This window comes from Cetorhinus maximus, chromosome 8 (genome assembly GCF_964194155.1).
Source record: "Cetorhinus maximus chromosome 8, sCetMax3.hap1.1, whole genome shotgun sequence".
Lineage (NCBI taxonomy): Eukaryota > Metazoa > Chordata > Chondrichthyes > Lamniformes > Cetorhinidae > Cetorhinus > Cetorhinus maximus.
In genome coordinates, this window is record NC_135886.1 from 109,577,663 (window position 1) to 109,593,307 (window position 15,645).

The window sequence follows — 15,645 nt, forward strand, 5'->3', positions numbered from 1 at the left end:
GGCAGAAGGGACTTTGTGGGCAGAATTTGAGAAGGATCAAAAAGCTACTGAGAACAAAGCATACCTCCACAAGATATTCCTGGTTTTGAACATTTCCTGCACCATTTGTGCACTGAGCTGTGAAGAAATTTACCACCCCCAAATAAAACATCATTATTCTGCCAGCTAATTATTCAAGGTGAGTTTAGAATAAAGATATATTTTTTACTGCAAAATAGCAATTGGATTTCCTAACTGGGGTGGATCTGCTAGGAGATCAAATCCTTTAAGTTCAATTCCTTTATTTTGTGGACCTATAAATTTCTGGTCACTGTATTAATAAAAGCATCTTTAGCATCAATAGCACCGTTTCCTTTTGGATGTCTAGCCAACACTGTCCTTTGGAAATTAAAGGAGCTACCGGACTGTCAATATTTCTAAGAGCTCCCCTACACAGAAAACACATGAAAACCCACTTTACTAGGACAGAGGTTTCAAAAATCTATCGAAAAGGAGTCATAAAAAAAAAGCAACCAAAACTAATGCAGAAATATGAAAATTTATTAGAGCTGAAAGACCAAACTGAATACAAACCCCAAAAACAGCAAATAGTTTGTTACCGAGATCCCATTTGTTAATTGTTAAATAGGGAGTAGATTTCACTAGTGCAGAAGAAATTTACACTGGCCAACTTTCTATTTAAATGTATAGAAAATATTCAAACCACTGAGAATGAGATCAAGCAGCTTTTCTCAATGAGCTGAAGAGCCCCATTATTATTGACCAAAGTTCCCATTTCACAAAGTCATTGCAATAGATACCATGAAAGATCAACATTTGGCTTGAACAGTTGTCTCCTTAATATAATACTGCACATTTCTTATAATCAATTATCCTGCAAAATACATGATGCATGGTTACATGATAAGTCTGCAAACCAATAATCTGGTTACAAAAAATAATTCTGCTCTTCCTACTTTGCATAGTTAAAGTCCAAAGTAACTACATCAAGTACATAATACTATTTAGAAAACAAAAAGCAACCAACTGCACAAGGAGTGATCTTGGTTGCAAATAAAATAGACATAGGCACGTAACAGATTTTTTTGGCACTTTCATTTCTATATAAAAAAAGATTATTCAGCATTAAATGATAGCCCTTGGCAAGAGAGGTTCAGTTAGGAATATGAAGCTCAATAAAGTATGCATTAGCCATATCTCAAGTACTTCTGGCCTTAATGTACAACGTAGAAGGATTTCAGTTGAAGTTGAACAAATTTGAAATCTTGACATATACTTTAGAGCCATGAAATTAGGAGGGAAGCATTTTATTATAAATTTGTACATTTTTCCCAAAATTAACTATTCACACAAAATGTGGGATTGCCATTACCCAGTGAAATACGTGGTAGCACCATAACCTCCCGGGTACTGTGGACATTAAGGCGAAAATCCCCCTACAAGCTTAACAATTTCTTATGAATTTAAAATTTTAGTGCAATGTACTCCAGTCACAGCTGAATTATATGCAGCTTGAAAAAAATCAGAGGCAGAGCCTCACTAATTTCAGCCAACTAAGTGAGGTGTGCATATAAATCTTTTAAAGCTGAATGTAAATTACCTCAGAAATGCAGGGATCTCTCCCCAACTATTGCTTACTTTCTATAATATTGAAGAAGAATTAGTTTCACAAGAATGGTTTTTAGTTCGATACTTTTTTGTGATGGCAGAACTTGTCTAATCAAAGACATTAGATCCTGATAATCACTTGGCAATAATCATCGATTAAAGATGGTGAATACCAGTTAGATTCGCCAACTGTGAAAACCAACCTACAGGCTAAAGTGAGAAGATGAACACAACAGTTGTAAGCTCCCCATTCCAGGAGCTGTACTTCTTTTGTGGTGAGGACCGCTTCCATGAATCAATATCAACATCCTACCTAACTTGTATAATCTTTTTTCCAATGCTTTTTTTTTTAAATTAAATAGAGTTTAGGATTGTGAAGATTCTCATATCAAAGATGAGCCAAAATACATTACTTAAAATAACAAGCAGTACAAAAACAGTGGGAATAAAGCAAAGGCTTTGATAAAATTCTAATTTGTGTAATGGAGAGGAGGACGACAATCTTTCTGAACTTCATAACCAAAGATTACATTTGTGCCACACAAGAACTGAAACAACAATTTAATACATCTCTGTTGCTGATCTGCACAAGCTATATATTAATAAAAAAAAAGGGCTTCTCGGCAACTCCTAAATGGAACCAAATTCATTCCCATGTAGCGCCTTACACAGGTCACAGGAAATGGGGATTTACATGGATTCAAATTCGTCAATCCGCTGCTTGGTGTTGCCCTGCCGAATCTGTCTCAGGGTTTTGTATTTGTCTCGTCCCGCCTTCATGTTCTCTGCGTGTAGCAGGTCATTCCGTGTTTTCTTGGTCTCATCTCGTGCCTGGGCCAGCTCAGAAGTCAATGCCTATGGGTGAAGTAGCGTTTCAGTCATCATGAAAAGTTGTTGCAAGTAACCGTTCCTCAGATTAAATTTCTAGCCTGCCCCCACCCCACCAAGTGTAAAATTAATTGAACCACTCCAGGATGCTTTGGATTATTGACCTTCCTAGTGTACAGTCTTGTGGTGAGGGAGACTTGACCCATCTACACAGCTCAGAAAGCCACTGATTTCAACGATGAACAAGTCCAAATTTTCACTTTTAAAATGATAATGTAAAAGGTCTCATTTATATAAAAACATTTGAAGATATTAATAAAAATATACCCCAAAATATAAAATTGGGCAGTAGCACTTTGGTCTTAAAAGAACACCATCCTAGGTGGTCCTCCCCATTTAGATGCGCTTGATCATAAAAAATTTCTGATTGGAATTCAATACAAGTTAAGCAGGAATCCAAACTGAAACCAAGCAACCCACTTTGAATCTAATTAACCCACAGTTGATTTCAAGTTATCATGATACTGAAGCTTTAAGTTAAAAACACACACTTTGCAAAAACTTTTTCGTAACATTTTCACACACATGTCTAGTCCAGGGCTTGGATCCAGCACACCGTTCCAGGCATAGAGAAGATTGTATAATCAAACAAAGATTTAGGGATCAGGGTATGCATTTAGAAGCTTGGTCAGGGAGGCATAAAAAAAAAGGCTAATGATATGCCAGCTTCATCACAAGCATATAAAAGCAATGAAGTATTTCCACTTATACAGCACTGTCGACCCCCACTGAGTAGCACTCAATTTTGTGCACCCTACCATATGAATACACTGACTTGGGAAAATTCAGCAATGATCACGATGAGAATATGACCCACACTTACCCAAAAAGTAAGATTAAGGTAATCTAATTGTGGGACTTAAAGAATGGGAATGGAAAAGGCAGATAACATCGTTTTTCCACACAGGAAGAGGTGTATCAAGAAAAAAAAATGGACAGAATCTTAAATATGAAATCAATTAAACAAAGATCAAGAAAAAATTCATACCAAAAGGGCTGGGTGTACAAACATTGCACAAGCTTGGAAAACTAAAAGATGTAAAATCAAATGCTTTAAAAACGTAAATACAGCATTAGGAAGTGCGATTACAAAAGGCAGAACAGCCCAAGTGGAATAGCTTTCTCCTGTTCCTGTGTTCATAAGTGGGTAGTGCTAGTAACTGCAGTCAACAAGAGAGTTTAATAAAAGACAGAAAAGCAAGAACATTCTCTGCACATTAGCTTTGCCATCTCCCCAAAAGTCCAAAATCAGACAGGTGTCTTCTGGTTCTTTGGTGGTGAGAATGTGACATAAACCTTATCCTTATTATTTAATACCTTCACATCAAAAATAGATGTAGGGGGAAAGAGGGATAAACAAACCTTTGTTTTACCATTTAGAAAAGCTTTAAACCCCAACTATAGGTCAGATTGGCAAGTGTACATACCTGTAGCTGTTTCTGTACACGCTGGTTTTTCTCTGCCTCAGTCAACCTCTCCTCCTCACTGCGATCTTGAACGGTCCCCTCCGAGCTGAGTTCAGCACTAGCCTCTGCACTATTCTCATCGTGCTCATCTGCATGCTCATTTTCTGCTTGCAGGATGGTCACTTGGATGGGTGGGGTTGTTGTGGCCATTTTAAGTTCCTCTTTGGTCTTTTCCAGATCTTGTTGTGCTAGTGCAGCCTGTACAACAGTGCACAATTACAATTACTACCACTTCATCACATTTGACTTAACCATGAACTTTGATTATGCCCATACTGAAGTCACAATCACAAGCATGACAATTTTATGATCTATATACATTTCCTGACTAAAGCAATGAGAAAACACGCATATTTTTGTGGAAGACTATTTTGTTTGCTTGATTAGATTACCCGAAAGCAAGAGACACTAAAAATGGAAAGGAAAACAAACTTGTAGAAAACTAGTTTTAGGGTGTATGGACCCTACATGTTTGGTGTTAGTGCTGAGTGGCTTTGGCATAATAATAAACTTGCAAAGCGGAAACCAGGTGCTGAGGCCTGAATTGATCTCAAAATGGGAGTGAGGTCATGTCAGGTCAGGCCTAGGTTCTGGATTCAGCAGACATTTGTGCAGTAAAACCACCGTCATCGCTACAGTTGTATTGTAAAAATACACCTTTGAAAAGAGACGACTGCCCAAGTAGTGAAAAACGCCAGATTCAAAAAATTGAAACAGTTGATTCATAATGCAACCAAGTAAATCTGGACAGGATTATTTGACTGCAAGTCACGAGCAAGCTTGCTGACAACCTCCCAAGAGATTCAAGTCAAAGAGACAATATGTTGCAGATGGTTTTAAAGCCCAAAACAAAAACAGATGCAGCTCAGCCAGTACCATGCTGCAGACAATAAACACCCGTGAGATAGTGTTTTTCCAGTGATGTTAAATGAATTGGTATTGATAAGAATTTGCTGAAAACTCACTCAGACAAAAAAGAGCTGATGCTTAATTGTACCATTCCTGAGCAAGTAGCAGCAAATGGGTAGAATGTGGTGGGTGTGGCGTTGTGGGGGTGGGGCAGGGGTGTGAAGAGCCCTCCATCTGTGGAATCCTTTTCAAGCTCACCTCCCATGTAGAAATCCCAGAGTCCAATTATTTTCCCCTACTCTAGAATTGCATAGCATGCCCACTGCCTCAACTGAACCATTGCTCCTTATGTTTGGGAAGTGGGTGGGGGAAAGAGTTTACAAAATAAAAATCAGCTGCACCATCAATACCCATATGCGCTTTATGAATTAGTATGAAGAGTATGCAAACCAAATAACCCAACAATGCGCAGAGAATAAACAAGATATTCAAATGAGCAGTTTGCAAACCCCAGTTATCACCTTGTTTCAATTAAAAGATTATTCTTTTTGGGATTCTTTTTCACATTTAGGGTAAGTGAGGAGTCACTCAGGGACTGTTCTGAAGTCTGCCTGACAGTAAGCCTGGAGCCTGGGTGGTTTGATTGTTAGTGGGGGGATGGGGAGAATTAGATTTTTTCCCCTGGAGGAGCAGCAGCAGGGTATTTACACTTGGTAAACCCAGAGTTTGCTGCCATGGTCTCCATGAGCAGACTGGATCTCCCAAAGTCCCAGAAAGGGTGTTATAGCTATCTGGTTAGACAGTCTACAGCACAACTATTTACTTTTAAAGGTGAAAGGGAGTCGAGATAAAAGATAGCTAATTAACATTTCTATCAGGATGCAAGGTGTTTCACGTTGCCATGGAGAGCAACATCGAGAAAGCCATTTTTGAGATCAGCGTACATGCTTTCCTATAAATCAATAAGTGCCACAGAAAGACATCAGAGGCTGTGTGGTTAGCAGACAGAGAAAAGGCTGCTTGACTTTGAGAGCTGCCACAGCCAGTTACAGGAGGGAGATGGTCTCTTTTCGAAGAGACGTATCCTACTGCCTTCTACAAGTTCTGTTCTGATGTGGCCGGGGAGGAAATTATCAGGACAGGCTTTACTGCTGATGGTGGATTTAAGAAACTCTGAGAATGTCACTTTCTATAGTTGAAGTACAAGTTGCCTACAAAGAAGAAGTGTTTAGGAAAAAATGAGTGTTTATTTTAATAAATGCCTAAAATAAAAATGTTTTTTTAGGCCTGATTAATGGAAGTTTGAATTTCTTTCTAAACATTATTGGCCTCTAGAGAGATTGACAGAACAACCCATTTATTATATCAACTTACATGATACCCACTAAAACTTTGTAATAATCAAATCTAGATTGTAACTGTGTATGCGCCAAATTATCTTCTAGGTTGGAATCAGGGGCCCTACCAATCAAGCTGCAATATGACTATGGAAGCCCCTACATTCACTAGAACATTTCCCAGCAGGGAGAACTGTTTTGAGGTTGGAATTTGGAACTTTGGCTGTTATCTCCCCACTGCTCTATTGCAAGTGTATATCCCAACTGCAGCTCTAGTTGACAGAGCTGCCTGTGAAAGGAGGGGCAGGAACATACTGTTTTTCTTGAAAAGAAAAAAAAAAAAAATCAGTATCTACACACAAAAAAAATGAGGGGAAATAATGATGTACCATTTGCAAGGACCAGGCAGGAAAGCCAAACAATCCATTAATAGAATCACAGTAATATCCTTATAAGGGAAGAACAAATATTTGCCTTCCAAGTATTCTCTCCCATTCCAAATCTTATGCAGAGTTCACAAACCACACCTATACTTCGTCACAATTGGCATATAAAATGAGACTCAACATTTAATCTTGAAACTGCTTACGCCAACAGTTAAAATGGGAAACCCCTATATTAACATCACCATTTCACTGAGTCTTCCGAGAAGGGGTTCCTGTTGGAAAGTCCCTACATGTAGGCATCGCAACAGGATGAGATTTGGTAGCACTGCGACACCTTCTATGGTCAACTAGCATCCATCGTCTGCACTCATGAAGAACTGTATTTGGGCAAGTACTGCTGGTTCACATGGAACTGTATCTCAGCAACTTTCAGGAAGGAGACAGGAAAAATATACCAGCACTTATGGTATTCTAATACCTCTGAGTTATATAGCCTTACCTTCTGCTGCCACTCAGAGGCCTCCTCTTCCTTAATCTTCTTCGTTCTCTCTAATAGATTTATTTTAGAAGTGAGCTCTTCAAGTTCAGAGGCCTACAAATAAAAGGTAAAGTGTCATGGAGTGCCAGTCCCATCACCTCTTTCAAAATGGAAGGAATGAACTTAATAAATCGAATAGTTTGTTTTAGCTTTATACTTTCTCTTTCCAAAAAGAAAACTGGAACAATAATGTTGCATCAACTCAACTAATGTTTAGGAAGCTAGAAGCAAGCAGGTGAATTTAAATATACAGGAGTAGAATTACTGCTTTGGGTTCAATCTGCAACCAGGACCCAAATTGCATTCGTTTGGAGAAGTGTTTTTTTGCCGAGTTCCCACTCACTCATTGCATACCACTGAACACAAAATCTGCAGACTCTGCTAGCTCAGCATTTTAGAATGTAACCTTTTCCAATTTTGCTTTAAAAATATTCCTAAATACTTGAACAGTAACCTAAAGCAATTTGATATTACAGCTGAAAAAGGATTTACCACAAAAAAGCATTTAATTGGTGTCTAGTCCACTCATGACTAATCAGATGTTAAATAATAAAATGACAATAAAAAGTTATACAGAACCATTTGCCAGTTATATTGTATAATAGCCTATTTCTTAGTAAATTAAAAAATGTATTCAAAAGCTTTAAAAAGTCCTTATGCCTAAAAGATAGAGTGCCTTTAAAGACACGCAAACAGGTGCGACAAGTTTAAATGCAGTGGCAATTAATTCAACCTGGGGCAGGGCCAACCTCTATCATGATTATTTTTAAACTAGCGCAAAGGATTGCAGAAGCTTAAATTGCACTTAAAATGCTGATTTTTGTGCTGCTTTTGGGAAATCTGCACTGGAAAAATCCTAGCACAATCTAGCTGAAGCTCCACACCACAAGTTTATTTTTGTAATGATCAGCATCAATATTTAGCACAACGGAATTCTCAGCACATTACTCAACATTTAACGATGTACATCTATTCAGGTTAATGCTTACACCGAGTACCTGAAATGACATGTTCCATTCCATAGCATCTTTGACCTTGTTTTGGAAATAAGGTCACATCAAAAGATTGATTTCAAAGTTAAAATATAAACGCAAACACAAAACTCATTGTACAACGAAGATAAAGGTTTCTGCAGGATTTGTAGTTAACAGTAAAGACCAAATGTTTGACATGAAATGGGTATGATTAAATAGTTCAAATTTATCACATCAACAAGATGTAGAATGAGCCCTCAACTATCATCTGGAAGCACTTTTACATTTTGTACTTGTGGTTCAGAATAGGGAGAGCAACATCTGTGCACTAGCTCTCCACATTTGTATTCCTCAAACCTCCACCCTCATCCCTACTGTTGAGCCATTGCAGGTTTTAGCAATGCAGAAATGGTGAGAGACAATGCTGCAAATATTGCACTCTCACAATAGATGATGTCAAATGTAAAAATGCACTAACTTGCTTATAGTGTTGTCTGGTTCACGTAGTAAAGTATCATAGCTGCAACAAGCCAAGTAAAATGACAATGCCTCAGTTGTGCGGTATAGCCCTGTCCAATGGATACACTTTCAAGATCCAAACTAGCTCCAGCTCTGGATAGAAAAGTTAATGTTGAACCCTTATAGCACAAAGCATTTTTATGGGCATCGTCTCTGAGCGTTCATCAATGCCAGTTAGCAGCAGGTTCTTGAAGTGGGTTCCATGTCCAACACCTTCATTAACAGCAGTGTTTTTTTTTGGATACTGCATAGCTATCAAGTCACAGTCCAAGGAAGGATTATAAACAAACTGTATTGCCAGTATTTTCAATCAAGAAAAAAAGCAGGCATACAGGCTGGGGAGATATCCTTCATTAGAACACTGAAAAATTAACCCATCTTGTATTCCAAATGCCCAAAAGCAGTCTAATCCACTATTTTGTATGCACGTTTATTTCCAATGTTCACAGGTTTTCATATTTTAATGAAAAATTACTACACTACAATCATAGGAAATTTTTTCAGATCTCCAATTCCACCCACTCCAGGCAAAGCAGCATCTCCAACTACAACAGATGCAAGGCCGACATTCACACTTACATTAGGCAGGAGATTATGTTCCCAGACCTCCCATCTCACTGATGTGGTTGGTTAGCTGAGTGACCATGCAGGGCACCAGAGGATGAAGTAGCAAGCCTGGGGACCCTCCCCACCCTCCCACATCTCTTAGATTGTGGGATCAAAGTGGGCAAGCAGTAGAGCAAAAGGGACAGAGAATCGTGCATGTTTTTTTGCTTGGCAGATATCTAGATTCCAGAACTTTTAGCGATTGGGTTGAAATTCCTTAATGAGCATGTTGTTACAGAAATTAAAACAGAAAATGCTGGAAAAATTCAGTCATATGGACTCGAAACATTAACTCTGTTTCTCTCTCCACAGATGTTGCCAAACCTGAGTTTTTCCAGCATTTCCTGTTTCAATTTCAGGTTTCCAGCATCCACAGTATTTTGCATTTATGTTAATATAGAAATTTGTTTCAATTCCTTTTATATTAGCAATGGTGCTATTTACCAGGTGCTCCTGATTTTTCATCTGGTTTTTGGACTGCTCCACTAAGGCAGTCTTGGCCTCCTCTGCAGTCCTGCGCTCTTGTTCCAGTCGCTCTGCCTCCTCCTGGGCAGTTTTCCTCTCTTGATCCAGCTCCAGTGCTTTGCGAGTTTGTTCTTCCAGTTCTGAAAGATAACATGGAAGTAGGGGGTTACAACATACCCAGTATAAATCAATCAATCATTGTGTACAGCATGCGCTCTGTCCACAAAAGCTTATTTTCTGCAACTCATTTTCTGTCACTTTTTAAAAAAAAACTAACATTACAAATGCTTACTGCAGTCATGTATAAATGCAGGCCAACAGCCATTAGGTGGCACCCATGCCTTCTCTCAGCTTTCCCTGCTGGCCAGTTAAAAACAGCAACACAAATTACATACAGTTGCTGACTTTTTTTTTAAAAAAAAATTGCTCCATTCCCCTTATGAACCAGCTTACCAAAAGAAAAATTCAGTGTTTATAGCCCCCATGGTAACAACGTGGCCTTTACTGCTTTCTGCTTATTGGAGGCCCTAATGCCCAAATCAAAAATAAAATCTAACATTCATTGTCCACACACTGCTTAAATCACCCTGCTCTGGCTCTGCTGCATGTTGCACCTTTCCTGCTCCACTGTTTATTTCATACCCATTTATATCATGCTGCCCTAAGTCAGCTCCACCTTTTCAAACAAGGGCAGCCTTGTCAGCTACTGTCCATTCGGACTTTTTCCTCTAAATAAATCGAATTATACCGATGATCTATGAATTCCTGGGCGATTCAGCCCTGCAGCTTGGGACACTGTAGTAGTGTTTTTCTTAAAAAAAAAGGCAGAATAGGCTTCAAAAAAAAAAGTCAGTCACGTGGCCTCTTCAAATCCAGCGTAAGGAGAAAAAAAACCCTGTCCAGCCCCACAAACCAGCACCCCACCTCAACTCAATTAAAGAAAACTATGCTGCTACCCCTAGCTGGACAGTTCCCCTTCCCTCTTGGGGGGAAAAAAAAACAGGCAGGGGTTAAAGTAGAGGGTGGAGGAGGAGAATGAGGGGTAAATATTGTGGTTTTATTCCCCCCTCTTCTCTACCCCACAACCCCTGAGCAAAATCACTTCATTATTTCTCAGTAGTCTGTCCAATATTTCCCCTCGTTCTATACTGAAAGATTTACTTCTGAATTCTGACTGGCATCTTGTCCAGTCTTCAGAGTTTAGATAGAATCAGCAGCTTATCTATCTATGGGGGATGCCAAAGTCAAAGCAGATTCTTGATCACAGCAGAAATAAACAATTTCCAGCTGGGCCTGCTCAATAGAGAAGCAGAAACCCTGGTCAGTTTTCTCCTCTGTATCACAAGGGCAACAGCAACACGTCTGCAGCTGCCCTGGATAAGATCAGTTAACTCAGCTGCCAGAGATTCAATCTGGCATATGCTTGTCAATAGGTCTCCATTACACAGTAGATAAAAGTTGCTGAGTTTCCAGAAAAGCCCCATTGTAATATGTTCCTGAACAATGTAAGCTGGTGCAAGTGGAAGAATGCCTGATAATATAGTTTACCAAGGTGAAAGGCTCTACATTAGTTCTCAAATCTGTTCTTAAGCAGGTCCACAACACAAAGTTGCTCCATCAGCCAACACCATGGAGCAACCTTCCAGTGAAGCTCTGGGAAAGGACTACAAGAATATCAATGCAGTACAGATCACAATTTCTAATCAGATCTTGAAAATAAATTTGACTAAATGGTCTCTCATTCCTCTGGTCCTGTTCTTCACTGAGGTTAATGTGACTGCATGAAAGGTAGGGGAGGTGTTGGGTATGTATGTCTTGGTTACCTGGAGAAATTCCTCTTGAAATTCTAAACACCCCACCCCCATCCTGCCCCATGTCCCTCACTCAATGAATTGACCAACTTTATGGCCAGAATCTTCCGTTTGGTATGCTGGGGCGGGCCCCGCACGCCGACACGTGGTGATGTCAGGCGTGCATCCCGACATCACCGCATGCCATTCCGATCTTCAGCTCTGCGGGCGCGCACTGGCCAAACTGTCAAAGGCCTGTTAAGGCCATTAATTACCTAATCAAAGTAGTGGTCAGGGCTGCCCGTCTAACTTTAAGGTTAGCGGGCAGGCGAAGAGCCCAGGAAGCTATCACGTTTTTTGGTGGAACCTTATCCATGGACAGGATGAGGTTTCATGAAGGGTTTATAACTTTAATAAAAATTATTAAAACTCAGACATGTCCCAGCTTATTGTGATACGTTGTCACATGAGGGGACATGTCTGAATAATTTTTAAAAATTCTCTTTTGCCTCGGGAGATTTCTGCGCTCTTTCATGCGCATGGGCGAAAGAGCGCAGGCCCCAGCTCTCCCTCCTCCCCCCGCCCAGGTAGCGCTGAGCGCTTCCAGGTGCATGTCACACTGGGGGGGGGGCCCGCCCATGTAAAATGGCGGCGCGCAGCCAATCGCGGGTGGTGATTGGCCCCATGCCTGCTCCCAACTGGCCTGCCCCATGGGGAGAAAATTCTCCCTATGTTCATATAGCCAATTTTTAAAAAACTTCTCCCAGGAGATCAAATTACTGGAGAGAAAAAATACCGCGGGTCTCTAGGCTTTTTTGCATCATGATTGCTTGGGATAAGCTTGATGGACCAGTCTTTTATATGTTTATAAAGTATAATAATTCCCATAAAAGCTATTCATTCCCATGTACCGAATAAGATATTATGTCCTATATAATCACAAATTATTGTTGAAGAATGCATCTATCCCTCTCTTGTAAACTGCAAGAACTCACCATGACTCCTTAGACAGCACCCTTCAAACCCACAACCACTGCCATCTAGAAGGACAAGGGCAGCAGACACATGGGAACACCACCCCCTGGAAGTTCCCCTCCAAGCCACTCACCATCCTGATTTGGGAATATATCACAGTTCCTTCACGGTCACTGGGCCAAAATCCTGGAACTCCCTCCCTAACAGCACTGTGGGTGTACCTGCAGCACATGGACTACAGCAGTTCAAGGAGGGAGCTCACTACCACCTTCTCAATGGCAATAAATGCTGGCCTAGCCAGTGACACCCACATCCCATGAAGGAATAAAATATTGATGGAAAGAGGAGCTTCTTCAGGGAATACTCACGGCTCAAACTCTTGTTTTCATCCTAACCCTTCACTTAAGGATCAATATTAAGACAACGGAAGCAGTGATCGATTTGCTCCTCTGTCAATATTACCTCTTTGGGCTTTTTGAGTCTGCTCTTCGATCAGCTTCAGTCTCTCCATCAATTCGTCCTTTTCACGCTCTATATTCTCTCTTTCTTTCTCCGCTTGCTCCCTCTTCTTTCTCTCATTTTCTAGCTGTGCTCTGGAGATAACAGTACACTTTTAGAAATCAACTTTTAAAATTAATTTTAATCAAAACAATGCCAAACTTAAATTTTAAAAACAGCACTTTAATTAGGAAAAAAGGGAGGGGTAAGCACATAACAGTACCGTATCGGTTTAAATGCATCAATATGTTCTACCTGAATTAATTTCTCTGGGAATGCAGTGACTTATACAGATAAACAGACATTAAGCCATAAACGTTTTATAACCATAACTCAGTTGAAAGGAGGAACATTAACCACAATACAGTATGCCAAAAGTCTTGCTCCTCTTTGATCAATGGCATATTATCATCCAGTTGAAAAGGCAGGACCTTGGTGTATGTTTCATTTGAAGGATGGGATGCATACTCAAAAATCTCAAACACACCGAGAAATCTGCAAGAGTCATACTGCGTTATCCAATATGGATATATATATGTAATCGCTTGTAGAAACAATGGAGTGTGTCCCGAGGAGAGAGTGCACACTGTCAGTCATTCTTTTAAAATCTCATTTCAAAGTTGAGGGATCAAAACCCACTACTGCTTCAAATCCTAAAATATTCCTGACCTTTCCAGCTGTTTCTGATGTTTCTCTTCTCTAGCCTGAGCCTTCATCTGCTGGACTTCAATGGTATCTGGCTTACGTCTGCGCATATACAGTTCGTGGTTCCCCATGCACAATGCCAGGATGCGTTTGTTAATGCGGAGACGAGGTGCATAGAATATGAAATCCTATGAAAATCAGAGAAATTGGCACAATATTTTAATATTTAAAATTAATGCATGATTTAGTCTGTTTTTAATGCAGAGTGTAACACAATCAGAACACAAGTCACATCATTACCTGTTCACCAGGAAAGCTGTCTGAGCAAAAGCCACAGATTTCAACATATCAAGGGCTGGATTTTACATGCCCTTGCCAATTGCGATTCCCCACAGAGGAGCATGTAAAATACGACACCTTCCTGCCCACCTCCAACTCAATCCCCATAATACAGTGGGCAGATGTCAAAATTAGTAGCTTGCATGCCATATTTAAGTGAATAATTGCTTGTTAGCAAGCCTGTTGACCTGAATAATACGCTGCCCAGGCCATAACACAGTTGACATGGGCAGGTTGTTCTTTTAAGGCCTACATGAAAAAAGGCAGGATGGAAGGGGGCTGCATTTCCATCCCCTCGCCTCCAACCCCCACTTCCTTGTGCACTGCCTGCATTACAAAAACCCCAACCCACCTCCCTGCACTTTAGAATCCCCCCACACCCTAAAACCCCAGTACTTACATTTCCTGGGCAGCCACAATCCTCTTTGGGCTCCTTCCTGCTGCCCAGGCAGTGCCACTACCGAGCTCTGGCGCTACTAGAATTGATGGAGATGTTGGCCAATCAGATTGGCCAGCAGCTCTGGAGGGCAGGACTTCCTCCCACTGAGGGGCAGAAATCCCACTACTGAATAATTTAGCCTGCCTGCAGCCTCAACTGTTGCCAGTACCTATTTTCAGCACAGAATGGAGAAATTGGCACAGAGGTGAACACTGAGTGGATACCAACTAAGATTAGCCACTTTTAAGTGGCTTTGTGAGCAAACAGGCAGGAATGAAAAAAAGCAAAAAGACGATTGCATTGAATTGATGGGCATCTTCAGAGCAATCAACATTCAGTACAAATACAGTCGAGAGGGAACTCGCAAATCAGAATCTAAAACTCACTACCACTGCTTTCTATAAGAGCAGGTTGTACTCTTGAATTCAGAATCCTGGTCAAAACCAGGTTCAAATTCAGGTGATGTGTAATCATGTTCAGCTCATCATCATCATCATCATCATGCTGGCTTACTTGGAACACAAGTGCTCTTCCATTCTTTGGAGACACTGGGTTGCATCATCAAATGAAAATGTTCAAATCCTCAGAAGTCACATTAATCTATAAAGTGCTCTGGTTGGCTGCATCTAGACTACTAAATTAAGGAGTAATTGATGGCAGGTTACAGACTGATACCATAAACTGCAGGTGGTAAGATTAGCATGCAGGTAAAGCTCAACTGGGCAAAAGTCTTCTCCGTCCGAACCTATTTTGTGATGTAATATTTTCAGATTGCTGTGTATATACTTACTGGTGCTTTTTTATCAATTGGTTTGATGATAAACTTCTTGTCGTTAAATGAAATATTTCGGATTTCACTCCATGGGAATCCGATCTTGGGTGTCAACCTTAAAAATCAAAGTAGAAATATTCTAGTTCAGCCACCACAAAAGGATACCCACACTTCCCACTCCTCACACCACATTCAAAATCAATTTCCACTAAATTTCTCTTCTACCCCTTTCCTCCATTGTAAACTCAGCAGTTTCCTTGTGAGTTAAAGCTCCGCTCCTGTGTAAGCAAGTCATTTAGATTAGATTCTTGCCTCAATTACTGGCTTACCTGGAGTTAACCAATTTCAGTCAAAGCAGCAATTGGAGCATTACAATTTATTCCTGCATCCCTGGGATTTGGAACAGAGAATGGGGGATTGAGAAAGGGAGGAAGAAAAATTAAGGCTCCTGCCTTAAAACACATGGGTAAATGGCGGGGGGGGAGCAGGATTGCATTTGGCTGTGGTGGCTGTTCAGAGCTTAATATCCAGCCACCCACTTGTCTAAACTA

The 15,645-nt window shown here is 40.3% G+C and overlaps 1 protein-coding gene across 1 annotated transcript in view; it reads right to left on the reverse strand.

Annotated features, from left to right (window-relative positions):
* Positions 1-519: 519 nt before the first annotated feature.
* Positions 520-15,645, reverse strand: part of msna (moesin a) — an 80,758-nt gene continuing 65,632 nt past the window's right edge. Inside the window, exons 7-13 of the mRNA XM_078547432.1 lie at positions 15,113-15,209; positions 13,569-13,732; positions 12,864-12,994; positions 9,616-9,776; positions 7,034-7,126; positions 3,924-4,160; positions 520-2,463 (exon numbers count right to left, since the gene is read on the reverse strand). Of these exons, the coding sequence (XP_078403558.1) occupies positions 2,299-2,463; positions 3,924-4,160; positions 7,034-7,126; positions 9,616-9,776; positions 12,864-12,994; positions 13,569-13,732; positions 15,113-15,209 (1,048 nt within the window). The 3' untranslated portion in view covers positions 520-2,298. The remainder of the gene's footprint in view (positions 2,464-3,923; positions 4,161-7,033; positions 7,127-9,615; positions 9,777-12,863; positions 12,995-13,568; positions 13,733-15,112; positions 15,210-15,645) is intronic.